Source organism: Leucoraja erinacea, chromosome 27, assembly GCF_028641065.1.
Source record: "Leucoraja erinacea ecotype New England chromosome 27, Leri_hhj_1, whole genome shotgun sequence".
Taxonomy (NCBI): Eukaryota; Metazoa; Chordata; class Chondrichthyes; order Rajiformes; family Rajidae; genus Leucoraja; species Leucoraja erinaceus.
The window spans coordinates 17,369,940-17,386,103 of record NC_073403.1 but is presented as its reverse complement, the minus strand read 5'-3'; the positions used below and the strand labels follow the sequence as shown (position 1 = coordinate 17,386,103).

Genomic DNA, 16,164 nt, shown 5'->3' with positions numbered 1-16,164 from the left:
TGCAGTGTGCCTTTACTGCTGCATTGTGGATTGTAGATTAAAACTAGTCTTTTGAATCATAGTTACTTAATAACTATGACCTTTGAATCTGCCAGACATTCAAGCACTCCACCAACAGTTGACAAACTATCAAATATATTGGAATAATTTAATGGATTCAGCCCGGCGCCTTGAGACAAGGCCTTTGTATTCTCCTGCAGCATTTTTCTAATAATGAACCCGTTAGCAAACGTCTCATCAAAGTATTAGTCATCTGGCTGGAGGCTGTGCAGTTATGACCATCCATCCTTCACGGATTTCACGGAGTTTTTGCCTCTGGTCATGGAGTGAACTGAGAAATGTCAACTTCTTGGCTCCTTTATTGCTTTTTATCACTTCTTGGCCTAGTGCTAAGACAAAGAATACCATGCAGTTGAAATAGTTAAACTCAAGGGTAGCGCAAAATTGTAACTATTTCCAGTTCCGTTAATGCCAGAAGCCAAATGTAACTTTTGACTTTCTGTCAGAAATTTAATTAGCACGAGAAATGAGAACTTGGCATAAAATTCATAGCAATTATGTCAACAGAGGGTGCAAGGCATGTTTTCAAGTCATTAATTAGGGTTGTTTTTAAGTCGTCAATCTAATTTGTCTTTTGGAGATTCATTGTACAGACGTACTGGCCAATGCTGACCTAGACCAACGGAGGCACGGTGGCGCAGCAGTAGAGTTGCTGTCTCAGCGCCAGGGACCCGGGTTTGATTCTAAATACGGGGGCTGTCTGTACGGAGTTTGTACGTTCTCCCCGTGAACTGCGTGGGTTTTCTCCGGGTGCTCCAGTTTCCTCCCACATTCCACAAACGTACATGTTTGTAGTTTAATTGGTTTTGGAAAAAGTTGTGAATTGACCCTTGTGTGTGTATGATTGTGTTAGTGTTCGGGGATCGCTGGTCGGTGCGGTCTCGGCAGACCAAAGGACCTGTTTCCGCAATGCATCTCTAAATTAAACAAAACTAAACTAAGATGCCTATCTACACTAATTTGCCCACATCTGTTGCATGCTTGTAGAGCAAACTATAGCACCTTATCTTCCGCTTAATACGCTTACACCCAATAGTATGAACATTTAATTTTTCAATTTCAAGTCATCTTTCCCCTATCTCCACTCTCTTTACCCAGCACCCCTCACCCAAGGGCACACATTTCTCCCACAACCCCTGTCCCACTGTCCATTTTCCCACCATATAGTCATCTCCAATTCACGAGTCCCATATTTCGTTTAATCCACTCTTTTCCTCCACCCATATTCCTTCCTACGGATTTATATGTCACTCCTCCTTTTCCCTTATCTGATATCCTATTGTCTTCTTTTCACCTCTAGCCTTTGTCACTTTCTTCACCCATCTGACAATCATATCCCCCCCACCCCTCACCTGTATCCACCTTTCACTTGCCAGGGTTTGCTTCACCCACATCTCTTTTCCAGCTTTCTCTCCCCTACTCCTCCAGTCTGAAGAAGTGCCCCGACTCAAAACATCTGTCCTTTCTCTCCACAGATGCTGCCTGTCCCACAGAGTTCTACCAGCAGTTTCTGTTTTTTTTTGCTTGAGATTCCAGCATCTGCTGTTTTTGCATGTTCAGCTTTTACTAATGCAATTTACCCTTGAATCATGCATATCACGTTCACAGTGTACAACCCATTAAATGTTAAATTGCCCAAATTGGAGTTAGCATTGGATTCACCTGATATAACTTCCATCTTTCAAAGCTGGTCAAGATCTGCTGACTTGACTGTTTGGATAATGTCTAGGATCACTATTCAATTCATGATCCTAAGTTCATGTCATAGGAGCAGAATTAGGCCATTCGGCCAATCAAGTCTACTCCGCCATTCGATCATGGCTGATCTATCTTTCCCTCTCAACCCTATTCTCCTGCCTTCTCCTCATAACCCCTGACACCCGTACTAATCAAGAACCTAATCAAGACGATCACTGGTCAGGGAATTACAATCGAGGAGCAGGTAAAAGTAGATAAGGCCTAATAAATGCATGTACTGTACTACAATTTTGAAATGCAATGGATTTTGCTCAGATGGCATTTTGACGGAATTAAGCTATTATGAAGTGGAAGGATATTCAGCTGTCTGGTCTATTACATCTCCCATCTGAGTCATCCCATATCTCTTATTATTTCCCTAAATCCCCCCATTTAATCCATTTCCTCTTACATCCTCAAAAACTCGTCATTGATGCATTTGTCAGTCATCCACAGCAAAGCGGTAATTTGCTGGAACATCTTTGCAATGTGGGAGACAGCTGGAGCACCAATAGAAAGCAGTTAAGATCAGAATCACATACACACACACACATATAATGAGGCAGGAGTTGTACACCAAGCTGTCCTTGTGACATCATCGGTTGTCATTAGAGTAACATTGTGGGGTAGTCATCATGTAGTCAACATCTGGAGGTCACCGGCAAATGAGGGACAAATAGAGGGGAAAGAGAGCAGAATGTGGCATTAATTACATCGTTAATTTGAAATGATTTCCGCTTTGCGGTTCCCCACTCCCTCACATCAACACAGATAAGTGAAGACTTCTATTCTCAGGAGTCATTGAATCTTTTTTTTTAATCCAGCCTTCGGATTGAGAACAGTGGTGTAGCTGGTAGAGCTGCTGCCTCACAGCGCCAGAGACCCATGTTCGACCCTGATCTCAGGTGCGTTCTGTGTCATGTTTGTACGTTCTCCCTGTGGCCGTGTGGGCTTCCTCTGGCTTCCCCTGTTTCCTCCCACATCCCGAAGATGTGCGTGTTTGTAAGTTAATTGGCCTCAGTAAATTGTCCCTCGTTTATATGGTCGACTGATTGAAAGTTACAGCCTGGAAATAGGCTCTTCAGCCCACAAGTCCATGTCGACGATAGATCACCCATTCACATTTGCTTCATGTTATCCCACTTTCGAATCCAATCCCCACATATTAGGGGCAATTTACAGAGGTCAATTAACCCACAAACCCACATGTTCTTGGGATGTGAGAGGAAACCTAGAGCACCCGGAGGAAACCCATGCAGGTCACAGGGAAAACATGTAAACTCCATACAGACAGCACCCGAGGTCGGGATCGAACCCGGGTCTCTGGTGCAGAGCCTCTGTCAGCTGCACCACTGTGCCGCCCTGATTGTGGAAAGATGTGCAGAGAGTGGATGCGAAAGTGGGATAACATTAATGTAGTGTGAACGAGGTGATCAATGGTCGGCATGGACACAGTCGGCTGAAAGATCCGCTTCCATGCTATACCTTTCAAATCAAATCAGATTCAAAAATCAAATATTTGCAGTGAAAGTTCATCACCAGTTTAAATAAGTTTCCAATGAACATTACAAACACATCAGCAATAAAGGACTTTATTTATGTTGCGGAGTAAGTCCTCAAAATAGATAATATTCGGATCACAGGACTGATATCAAAGTGGTCAACTCAAAGATCTAACTTAGTAGAATGGCAGAGAAATACAATCATGAAATTAGGTGCTTGACAGGTAAGCCAATACAAGGGAATAACCAGATAATATAAATTCAATTCCAGACACCAGTTAAATAGTTTTGCTTTTAATTCCATTTAAATTCTGAACTTCTGCTTCAACTGATAAAATTAAGGAATCGGTTCTTTGTAGAGTTGACTTCTGCGGACTTCTCAGCCACCACCCACTTTGTGAAAATATTGCCGCTCCAGTTCATATTACATCTTTCCCTCTCAGCTTAAATCTCTGGCTTTTAGTTCTTGATGCTCCTACCCTCTGTGCATTCAGCCTACCTATTCATCTCATGATTTTGTACCCCTGCATAAGATCACTCCTCAACCCCCTGTGCCCCAAGAAATAAGGTTCTAGCCCGCACAACCCCTCGCTATATCTCAGGCCCTCAAGCCCCAGCAAACGCGCGATAGGACTACTTTGCATCTCAGTACTGAAAAGGGTAGAAATTCTTTCCATATTTAAAAGATACCTGCACGTGTCCATGAAGAGATGTGATCTGCAAGGCTCTAGGTTTAACATTGGAAGGTCGGGTCAGGCAGGGTAGCTCTCTTTTGACCAACATGGCCAAGATTGTCTAACGGGTCTCCTATGTTGTAAAGTTTACACAACTTTCTTTTCTGTGATTTTAATAATCCAGAAGTCTGGATTCAGCATTGGGAAATATGAGTTCAAATCCCACCTGTGGTTCTGGAATTAAAAACTATAACTGTGACTTGAAATTGCAAATCCCTGCATAAACCCAACTAAATGACCAATGTGTTTTGAAAAATATAATCAGCGATCGGAAGTTGCCAGTCCAATGTGCGATGGCAGATATAAGTGCCTCCTAAAATAGCCCAGGAACCAACTAAGTTCAGGAACACTGAAGGATGTGGATTGACGGATGCCATTGCGAATGGAACCCACATGCCGTGAATGTATTAATGAACCCACCTTTGCAATGAGTGCTTTTGATGCGATCTAAAATGAAGAAAGAAAGAGGCATGGGATTTTTTTGTAAGCAGTAGCTATAACATGGTTAGTTATAAGGGATAGGAGAATTCGGCCATTTGGCCCATGAAGTCTACTCTGCCATTCAATCATGGCTGATCTATCGCTCCCTCCTAATCCCATTCTCCTGCCTTGAAGGATTAGTTGATGGAACAAGGAACTGATAAAGGTAGACACAAAATGCTGGAGTAACTCAGCGGGACGGACAGCATCTCTGGGGAGAAGGAATGGGTGATGTTTCGGTTCGAGGAAGAAGGGTCTCGACCCGAAACGTCACCCATTCCTTCTCCCCAGAGATGCTGTCCGTCCCGCCGAGTAACTCCAGCTTTTTGTGTCTATCTTTGGGACTGTATACATGTTGGTTTGTTATCGTCAAGGTCATCACAGGCTCTATGGATCTTCTCTGAAACCTATACAGCAGAGCCATAGAGTGTGGGAACGGGCCCTTTGGCCCAACTTTCCCAGGCCAACCAACATGTCCCATCTACACTCGTCCCACCTGCCTGCGTTTGGTCCATATCCCTCTAAACATGTCCTATCCACTAAACGTTTCTTAAACGTCGTGATAGTTGGGAGCAAGGAAGAGGTTGGAGACTCGCCCCGTTTCTGAGGCGGTCGTGATCCCTTTCCATCCCCAAACTGGGACCAGCCAGGGTATCTTGAAATGCAAAGCATGCACATGACAGTGCTGCCGCCTTCGTGCACACAGATCCCCACAATGATGCTGGCATTATCAGTCTGGCCCATGGCATTCTCCTCCTCCCTCGGGGCTCAGGCTTCAAAGTTTGTTGCATTCATTCTGCAAGGGGGTGCAGCCAGCTTCGGTGCGCAAGAGCCGACCGCCCGGCGGTGGGAGTCGGATGCTGCAGCAGCTTAGTGTTTGCAATCGATGTAGTCCGGGGGATTGGTATGTGTGGCCTCTGTGTGTGTGTGTCGATACCAAGGTGACAGCCAGGGAAGGGCATCGCTGCTGTGCTTGGCAAGGGCTGATCCTCACTATCTCTCTCTCTCTCTCTGCCCCCTATCCTCCAGGGTGAAGTTTGGCAGCGGGCGGCAGCCACTGTAAGCGAGCCTCGCACCGGTGCAACAAACCACCCCCACAACACAACACCACCTACCCCTCCCACCCCACCCCGTCTCGGAGCGTCCGAGCTGCAGCCACGGACCATGTCAGAGCACCGGCTTATGGTGGAGGAACTCAACGAGCTGCTGGCAAGCGACAGCGGCTTTTACAGCCTCCCGGCGCAGCATTGTAACGAAGTTTACTCCAGGATCTATGTGGGCAATGCGTAAGTGTTTTGTTCACCGCTTGCTGCACACTTAAAGGCATTGCAACCACTCGCCTTCTTCTCTCCCTCTCCCTCCCTCCCTCTCCTTCCCTCCCTCCCTTTCTCTCCTTCCTCTCTCTCTCTCTCTCTCCCTCCCCTCTCCAACCCCCTCCCTCCCTCACCTCTCTCTCTTCCTCCCTCCCTCCCACTCTCTCTCCCTCTTCCCCTCCCTCTTGGGTTCCCTACTAGCAAATCGATGGTGGGTGTAATTGATCTGACAGTGAGCCCGCTGCTCCCGTTCGTCTGCTTCAGTTGAACCTTATAAAATATTGTTTCTATCCTTTCAGCTATCAATTGCAATCTCACCAACCTACTTACATTTTCGCGGTGGTGGAATCGAATATGTGTATGAATATATTTGTCTACGTCTACAAATACGTTACATACCTAATATATACAATGCATGGCATTTATATATATTAATATAAAATGTGCATTAGATATTTGCCTTGCTGTTTTTTTTTTTAAGTGCAGCTAATCTTTTTTTGCAAGGGTATCTAAGGTTCTGGTTATGTTTGGGAAATGGGTTTGTGGATTGAATTAGAGAGGTGAGATTGTGCAGCCGCTTGTAGTTTGCATCCCGCCCTGTTGCTACCCGGGAGAGGATGGAGGTTGCAACAATGGAGGCTTTTTTTTACAAAAACGAAGCAGGTGTAAAGATGACTTCACAGTGGAAGTGAGACCTCGTGGGCAAAAGTCAATTCAAATGCCTGTGCGGTGGCAGTGGATGTGCAACAGAGCCCAAGGTGTCTAGTACATAATAGGTATTTACTAACTTTATGAGTCTCTTGTTAAAAAGATAATCGGAAGTGAATTCCAGAGGTTGAGTTCCCTAACCTGATTGCTGTGTAATAATTTTTATAAATTCATTAGTTATAGGAGCAGAATTAGGCCATTTCGGCCCATCAAGTCTTCGCTGCCATTCAATGATGGCTGATCTATCTTCCTCTACCCTCTCAACCCCATTCTCCTGCCTTATCCCCATAACCCCAGACACTCATACTGATCAAGACTCTATCAATCTCCGTCTGAAAAATACCCATTGACTTGGCCTCCACAGCCGTCTGTGGCAATGAATTGCACAGATCAGCCTGGGTTTATTCTCCTGGGTGGTGTCTTGGGGAAGGGATGTTGCTATGGTGAATGCTGGACTAATGTGTTTGGGGAGAACGGCCTCATGAATGCTGTCTGATGATCCTTTGAGAAAATCCACATGCGTTTTGTGGCAAATCGGCAGACATTGAACCTGGCATGTCAGTCAAGTAGACACTAAATGCTGGAGTAACTCAGCGGGTCAGGCAGCATCTCTGGCGAGAAGGAATGGGGGACGTTTCGGGTCGAGACCCTTCTTCAGACTGAGAGTCAGTGGAGAGGGAAACGAGATTTGGGAGGGTACAAAGAACATGTGAAGTGTGGAAAAAAACAGATCAAAGTTGATGATGATTAAGAAAATAACCTAGTCTTTTATTATTAATGCTCGGATTAGGAAATGGCTCTTGCTGGGCTCCTGAAGAAAAAAAGTATTGGGAATATTGGGGAAAAAAAATAATTTAACTGATAGTGAATTTTACTGTGCATGTTTACCTCAAAAGAGATTCAAATATCAAGATTGTTTAATTGTTATGTGTACTGACAATTAAACACCAGTGGCACAGTGGTCGAGATGCTACCTTAAAGCACCAGAGACCCAGGTTCGATCCTAACTATGTCTGTATGGCGTTTGAACATTCTCCCTGTGACTGCGTGTATTTTCTCTGGGTTTTTTGAGGATGCACCTCCCATACATTCCTTAAATGGCAGAGAGGTCAGTACTTGTGATGGACCAGGCAGTGTCTACCACTTTTTGCAGTCTCCTTTGTTCCTGTGTGTTGCCGAACCAAACCGTGATGTAACCAGTCATTGTGCAGGTGCAATCTGTCAGACTTGTGTCGGAAGGAACTGCAGATGCTGGTTTAAAGCGAAGATAGACACAAAGAGCTGGAATAACTCAGCGGGATAGACAGCATCTCTGGAGAGAAGGAATGGGTGATGTTTCGTGTCGAGACCCTTCGAAGGGTCTTAACCTGAAACGTCACCCATTCCTTCTCTCCGGAGATGCTGTTGCTCCAGCTTTTTGTAGTTGTCCATGTGTCAGTATCTCAGCAGGAGTGATTTCACACAATGGGTGAGAGAACCGTGGGTTGACCTTAGGAGGAAGCGGGTGAGGACCTGGCCACAGATTGACCGCTCTTTGGCCAAAAATAGTATGCATTCAAAAAGGCCACAGATGAGCTTAAAAAATATACATGATGTGGTTTACTGTAAATTCTGCAACTTCCCTTGTGATATTGATTCTCAACCTTTTGAGTGGTTGTAGTCTGTCAATCAAGGCTAAATCTGAAGGTGAGATTGATTGATTTAGCAGAGTTTATATGCAATGATGTCAGATGCAATGTTAAAACAACCTGTACTTTCCAAAAGTGAACATTATTAACATGTTGAACCAGTTAAAATATAGGTAGCTGATAATTGCATATGGAGTTAGTTATTGCCCTTAACATAAGTTGGTATATTCAGTTAGATAGTTTGATAGTACTTTGGCTTTGGGCTTGGTTTTCATAGTTGAATGCTTATCCTGGTGTTATAGCGCAAGTAGTCTGTGTTTTAATTGTAATTTGTAATGTTTTTAGAGTCATAGAGCATGGAAAGAGGCCCTTCAGCCCAACTTGCCAACACTGGCCAACAAGTCCTATGGACACTAGTCCCACCCGCCTGCGTTTGGCCCGTATCCCTCTAAACCTATCCTATCCATGTTCCTGTCTAAATGTTTCTAAAGCGTTGCCTTCAGAGGATTTCCTTCAGAAGGTTTTTTTTCTGCCGCGAGACAGCTAGGAATTCATCACCAAGACTGATGTTTTAATTCTAATGAATTACTCTTAGCAAATGTGTGAAGAATTTGAATGATTTAAGATATAGTCTAATGTGTAGCCGTTGGGATGGTGGGGAATTTCGAATTGAAATTCCATGCTTCAAGGTCTTCAAGGGTTAAATTATAAGGACTATGTTAAAAATTCAGCTCTCAAGACCGAAGGGTGAATTCTTTGAAACCAAAGGTTCGGATAGGGTTGTTGCAGATAAGCAATTTATTCTGGTTGGAGAATTTATAACAAAGGGGCTGATTATTGGAGCATCTCGGCTGAGAGGTTATCGTGCCACACAGCACGGAAACACACGTCAGGAGGTGAAATCAGGAAATACTTATTTACACAGCGGTCATAATCTGGAATTCTGTCCCAAATATGCTGTGGATACTGGGTCCATTGAGGCTGAAAATGATAGGGTTTGTAATATCAACAGTGTCAGGGATTAAACAGCCAAGGTGGATCCATGCTTAGGAAGGAACTGCAGATGCTGGTTTAAACCACAAAACTCAGCGGGACAGGCATCCATGATCTGATTACAGAGCTTGATGGGTGATCTTGCCTTCTTATGTTCCTCCGTCTGTTTCTTTAGCATTTGTTTTTAGACTCTGATTTACTCTGGAAAAATAAATAATGATCGTCTGAACTGGGGCTATTCCCAAATGTTGTGAAGGGAGATGAATCTGTTTGTCTCTCAGTTCACTCTCAGAAGACAGATTTATGCTTGAAAACTGCTGAATAGGGAGCAGGCAATTCAGCTGCAGCTGTTTGAAACAACATCGTAAAAAGACCAGCTTCTACATTTTGAAATTGCCATAATATATGTGGCAGCTGAACTAGTCCAAAATATTGAGAAAATACAAAATGCCGGAGGAATTCAGCGGGTCAGGCAGAATCTTTGGAAGGAATGGACAGACAACATTTTGAATCCGAAGAAAGATCGTGACCTGAAACATAACCCATCCGTTCCCTCTACTGATGCTGCCTGACTCGCTGAATTCCACCAGCACTTTGTGTTTTGCTCAAAATTCCAGCATCTGCAGTTCTTTGTATCTTAAGTGCGAGGTACCAATTGCATTTGGTGATCTGTTGAATACTATCATTAATAATTTATTTAAACATTGGGAAGTTAATCTTAAAACTTCACAATGCCTTTGTATAGTTTTGGATGCAGAGGTAATGCAAAAGACACTGAAAATGGCAGTACATGGGAGGCTCAGTGTGTACAGATTGCAATTTATTTTAGCTGGAAGCATTCACAGTTGAAGTACTGCACTGGATCATCTTTCACAGATTAAAAATAGGATCAAAAATACTGCCGTCTGCAAATTATGTCCAGATATCTTCACGCTAATTCTGACATTGGAGAAAAGCTGATATAAGGAAGATAAAACATAGAACACTACAATACAGGGAAGGGGCCCTTCAGCCTGCAATGTTTGTCCAAAACATAATGCTAATTTAAAGTAGTCTTCTCTGCCTGCACATCATCCATATTCTTCTATTCCCTTCATATCCGTGTGCCTATCCAAACGCCTCTTAAATGCCACTATCAGATTTGCTTTCACCACCATCCCTGGTTGCCTGTTTCAAGCATACGCTGCTCTGTGTAAAAACTTCACATCATTTTTAAACTTCCCCCTCTCACCTTAAAGCTATGCCCTCTTGTATTTGATATTTCCACCCTGGGGAAAAGGTTTTGACTTTCCACCCGTTCTGTGCCTCTCATAATTTTGGGAACTTCTATCAACCTCCAACGCTCTGGAGAAAACAATCCAAGTTTGTCCAACCTCTCCTGATATTCCAGAGAGTATCTTGGCAAACTTCTTCTGCACCCTCTTCAAAATCTCCACATCCTTCCTGTAATGGGGTGACCAGAACTGTACACAATGTGGCACAAGGACCATGAGCCAGAATTCTTCATCAGAAACAAGAATCGTGGTTGCGATGTTATTCCTTTCACCTAACCATTTTCCAAATTAATCTGTAGGAAGGAACTGCAGATGTTGGTTGAATCCGAAGGTAGACACAAAATGCTGCAGTAACTCTGCGGGACAGACAGCATCTCTGGAGTGAAGGAATGGGTGACGTTTTGGGTCGAGTCTGAAGAAGGGTCTCGACCGGAAACGCCGCCCATTCCTTCTTTCCAGAGATGCTGCCTGTCCCGCTGAGTTACTCCAGCATTTTGTGTCTATCTTCGTTGCAAATTATCCTTACTTATTTGTACTTTGCCAAAGATGATAGTATCAGATCTAAGCAACCAAGTTTGTTTAAAAATGCTTTTGCCTCTGATGAAGTACTGAATGAAGTATGTGCAGGCAGATATGTGATGGTCTTGGCATCATGTTCGGCACAGACATTGTGGGCCGAAAGGCCTATTCTTGTGCGGTACTGTTCTATGTTGTAAGCCACGAGTAGTTATTTTACTTCGGAGTGACGTGAGTGACTACGTGAAGAACCCCGCCAGGACGCATGTGTGTCATATCGCTACACGCATTGTAACGAGTCACAGCAGGGGGAACGTTGTTCCCCTTAGCGGCAGAATTTAAAAACCGGGAACAGCAGGTAAGGAGACTCTGCGTTCTTCCCACTTACTTTACAGGTGGAGGCATGGACAGATCCACGAGAAAGAAGGCTGCGAAAAAGCTGGCGGGGGAGAACCGCGGAGTTGCGGGCAGCCAGCAGCAGCAGCCGATGGCACGCCAATCTCCCGTAATGGGAACAGCTGTGCCCGACTTCGCTCCCGCCCCGGCCACACGGCCGGGCGGTAAAGCGAAGCAAAAAACAGACAGAGTCATTGACTCCGATGAGTCCGACTTTGAACAGCCGCGAGCGGCCAGTGCCCGTGAACGGGGCATTGATCAGCCAGGGACTTGAAATTACAAAAAGTTCTGAAAGTCCTAACAGCAGGAATTATGGCTTTCGCCCGCACATTGAACGAACAAGACATGACCCAAGATCACCAAGATGCACTGGCTTTATTTTGCAACTCCCAATATGAGTTAAACAGTATTAGGAAGAGTGCTATCCAACCGGCATTAGACCCCAAATTTGCAGGCCTCTGCAAACCTGGAACCTCCAAACCACCAATAATACTATTTGGAGGGGACTTATCCAAACAGGTCAAAGAACGTGACGAAGAGGCTAAAATCCTGGGGCTCATAAAAGCAGCGTCCAAAAACTACTTCGGCCAGAAACAGCACCCCTACGCACCCACCAGTCGGCCAAGACAAACTGGAGAAAGTGCAAAGGCCAGGAACACTCAACATCGGTCTTTTTTTAGGCCATGGACCAGACCGACCTTCCTGGAAAATGCGCAAGCCCCCAACATCAACCCAACTACAGATCCAGACACCGGCGCCTCAACGTCCACGGAGGATGCCGAAAACGTAACAAACCTACCACTGGTAACCATGGAGGTAGGTGGGTCTGGTTCCTTACGAATTGAAAGGAGCATGGAGGTTGGTGGGAGATTACAATACTATCTGGATGCATGGAATAAGTTAACTACTGACACATATTTTAAGCAGTATCCAGGGTTATACCATAGAATTTATACAAAAACATAACCCTCCAGTTCAGCATGTACTGAACCGAATGTTCGTGCTTACAGGCATAGAAAAATCTAAAGCACATGCTGAACTACAGCGGCTTTATAAAAAAGGAGTAATTGAGAAAACCCAACACGAATCACAGGAATTCGTGTCCAACATCTTTATCAAAAACAAGAAAGATGGTGGTTGCCGCATCATCATCGATTTAACTACTATGAATACTTTCGTACAATATATTCATTTCAAGATGGAAACCTGTGTTACTGCTAAACAATTTATTTCCAAAGGTTACTACATGGCAAGCATCGATTTAAAAAGATGCTTACTATACAGTACCCATAAGAGGTGACCACAGATGTTGTTTGGAAACAAAAAACATGGTAATGGCATATCTAGATGACATACTTATTGTGGGCAAAAACTCCGAAAACCGGCCATTTTTTCTAGGATGTCGTCTGCACACCAAAGCTCGCGTTTGGCGCTAAATTCAACTGGATGGGTCAGCCTTGGAAATACAGGGCACTCCCTAATGGGCTAACATCAGCCCCCAGTCTGTTCACAAAAATTTTGAAACCAGCCCTAGCGTTTCTGCGGAAACAAAAACACATGGTAATGGCATATCTAGATGACATACTTATTATGGGCAAAACTTTGGAATTGGCTAAACAAGCGGTAACAGCCACAAAACAATTATTTGAAAAACTGGGGTTTATCATCCATCCAGTTAAGTCTAAATTAATGCCTTCAACCAAAATGGATTATCTGGGGTTCACCATTAACTCAGTTCACATTTCTGACTTTGTCGAAAGAAAAGGTTACAGCCTTAATAGAGGCTTGCAGCAAAATCATTGACATCACTAAACCATCCATCAGACTGGTAGCAAGAATAATTGGGAAGATAGTGGCTGCGTTTCCAGGCACACAATTTGGACCTTTACATTATCGAAATTTACAGATAGCAAAAATAAGAGCAGTCAAAATTAATGGTGGTCATTTGACAGACCAATGAAGCTACCAACAGAAGCCATAATGGAACTAAAATGGTGGGAACATAACATTAGGCATTGTTCCAATCCAATCATTATCAGCAACCCGTCTATGGTACTACAAACTGATACCAGTGCACTTGGTTGGGGTGCTACCAATTCCATCTCCAGCTGTGGAGGGAGATGGAATGCACAGGAGGCATCATTATTACAAACACTGGGCATAAACTACCTGGAGATGTTAAGTGCATTCCATGGCCTTAAGTCATATTGTTCTGGGTTATATCACCAGCATGGTAGACTACAAATTGACAACACCACCATGGTAGCATATATCAACCATATGGGCGGAAACAAATCGACATCATGTGACAATCTGGCCAACACAATTTGGCAATGGTGTATCCAGAGAGATATTTGGATATCAGCTACCTACTTACCAGGTAAACAAAATTTAGTGGCAGACACCAGGTCACGCAAATTCAATGAAAACACTGAATGGATGTTGGATAAAAATGTATTTGCTGAAATTACAGCACGGTATGGAACACCAGATATCGATCTTTTCGCATCCAGGCTCAATCACCAGTTAACGAATTATGTTTCATGGGAACCATACCCTGGGGCAGCGGCAACAGGTGCATTTTCGCTGCATTGGGGGAAATTGTTTATTTATGCATTCCCTCCCTTCTGCCTCATCAGTCGGGTATTAAGAAAAATACAGCAAGACTCTGCGTCTGGTATTTTGATAGTACCTGATTGGCCTACTCAACCATGGTTCCCGGTGATACTCGACATGGTATTAGAACCATGCATCACCATCCATCATAGACCTAATTTACTGGTTCATCCCGTCACAAAGGAAAGTCACCCATGTCATAATTATACAAACCTATTAATTTGTAGAGTTTGAAAGCACCTCTACTACACCTGGGACTGACAGACCGAACAGTGGATATGATCGCATGATCGCAGACAGTCCACCAAAAAACAGTACTTGGTGTACATCAAGAAATGGGGAATGTACTGTCACAACAATAACATCACGCACAGATCTATGAACATCCCATCTATTCTGGAATTCCTGGCAAGCCTCCATTACGATGAGGGGCTCAGTTATAGTGCCATCAACTGCGCCAGAAGTGCTCTGTCAACATACCTGTGGCAAGGAACAGAGCGGCATTCTGTAGGGACACACCCCCTGGTAACCAAACTCATGAGGGGCATTTTAAATGCTAATCCCCCAAGAACCAGGTACTCCCAAATATGGGATGTGAGCATTGTACTGACCATGTTAAGAAACTGGTCTCCAGCTACAGCTCTGTTCCTACAGAAACTGACTATGAAAACAGTCATGCTGATGGCCTTGGTCACGGCACAAAGGGTCCAGTCGCTACAGAAACTAAGGCTGGACAACATGACTATTTCATCTGGGAATTTGACTTTTCACATCTATGAATTAGTCAAACAGAACAGACAGGGGTCAGCAGGGCTAAAAATAGAATTCAGGGCCTACCCGACAGATGATCGTCTCTGTATTGTAACTCACTTACTATTATATATGCAGTATACAAAGATCATCAGAGGCAAAGAAATGGCACTTTTAATCAGCTACAAACAGCCACACAAAAAAGTGACAGTCCAGACCATCTCGAGATCACTAAGACAGGTCCTAATAAAGGCTGGAGTAGACACTAACATTTTTAAATCTCACTCCACCAGGGCTGCAGCTACATCGGCAGCTATGAAGTTGGATGTTCCAATGGACTAAATCCTCAAGACAGCAGGATGGTCAACGGAGATAACTTTCCAACGATTTTATAATAAACCAGTCATTGAACCTGGAACATTTGCAGAAACAATGTTAAGTTCTGTAATATGATTTTACCCCACAAATAGGGGCTATGATTTGGTGTTAATAAATTTATCGTTGTTTTCAATATCGCATTGATGTCTACTATGATGTTAACACTATTCTCCCCATAATCAAGGCAGATGTGATGCATGGACTCGTTTTCCACGGCATGAAATCACAGAGCTTTAAAATCTTCACGTAGTCACTCACGTGACTCCGAAGTAAAATAGTAAGATTAAACGAGAACTTACCAGTTTGAAGTTTGATCGTTATTTTATGAGGAGTAACGTTGAGGGAATACGTGCCCTCCGCTCCCACCCTTGATCATATACTCAACTGGTATCTCTTCTCTAATCTTACTATGTTTAGTCATTACAGCTATCTGTGATTTCACACCTCTGCTTTGAAGAATGACACGCATGCGTCCTAGCGGGGTTCTTCACGTATTCCCTCAACGTTACTCCTCATAAAATAACGATCAAACTTCAAACTGGTAAGTTCTCGTTTAATCTTACTATTTTGCCTCATGAACCATTTATGAATAGAATTTTATTTGTAGACTTTCATCTTCCTATGTTCGCATATTGGTTTGAGCAACATCTAATGATGTGTCAAGGTTATTTATTGGGGACAAAAGGAACTGCAGATACAAAAAACAAAGTGCTGGATGAACTCGGCAGGTCAGACAACATTTGTGGAGGGAATGGACAGTGGATATTTCAGGTCAGGCTCCTTCTCCAGACTGATTGAATGAGGGGGAACAAGAGTGAGTGGCAGGTAATAGGCAGATACACGTGAGAGAGGTTGGGGTAATTAACAGATGGGTGAGCTTCAAATTGCTGTCTGTCCATTACCCTCCACAGATGCTGCCCGACCAGCTGAGTTCCACCAGCACTTTGTCTTTTTGCGCAAAATGACTTAGGTGCAGCTGAAAACCAGAAGGCAATAGTTAGGGAGCTCCATTCCCATGGCGTGACGAAAAGAACTGCAGATGCAAGTTTAAATCGAAGATAGACACAAAATGCTGGAGT

At 43.8% G+C, this 16,164-nt stretch overlaps 2 protein-coding genes across 5 annotated transcripts in view; one reads left to right on the top strand and one right to left on the bottom strand.

Moving 5' to 3' along the window:
* Positions 1 to 16,164, bottom strand: part of LOC129710299 (ras-related protein Rab-18-like) — a 76,860-nt gene that overhangs the window by 24,476 nt on the left and 36,220 nt on the right. The gene's annotated exons all lie outside the window — the stretch shown is intronic.
* dusp3a (dual specificity phosphatase 3a) overlaps positions 1 to 16,164 on the top strand; it is a 40,666-nt gene that overhangs the window by 4,078 nt on the left and 20,424 nt on the right. The window contains exons 1-2 of one of the 4 annotated variants that reach the window (XM_055657197.1): positions 2,439 to 2,702; positions 5,543 to 5,799. In XM_055657197.1, the coding sequence (XP_055513172.1) occupies positions 5,678 to 5,799 (122 nt within the window). In that variant the 5' untranslated portion in view covers positions 2,439 to 2,702; positions 5,543 to 5,677. Of the gene's footprint in view, positions 1 to 2,438; positions 2,703 to 5,307; positions 5,418 to 5,542; positions 5,800 to 16,164 lie in introns of those variants that run through there. The other 3 variants (XM_055657198.1, XM_055657199.1, XM_055657200.1) reach the window with 3 other exon arrangements.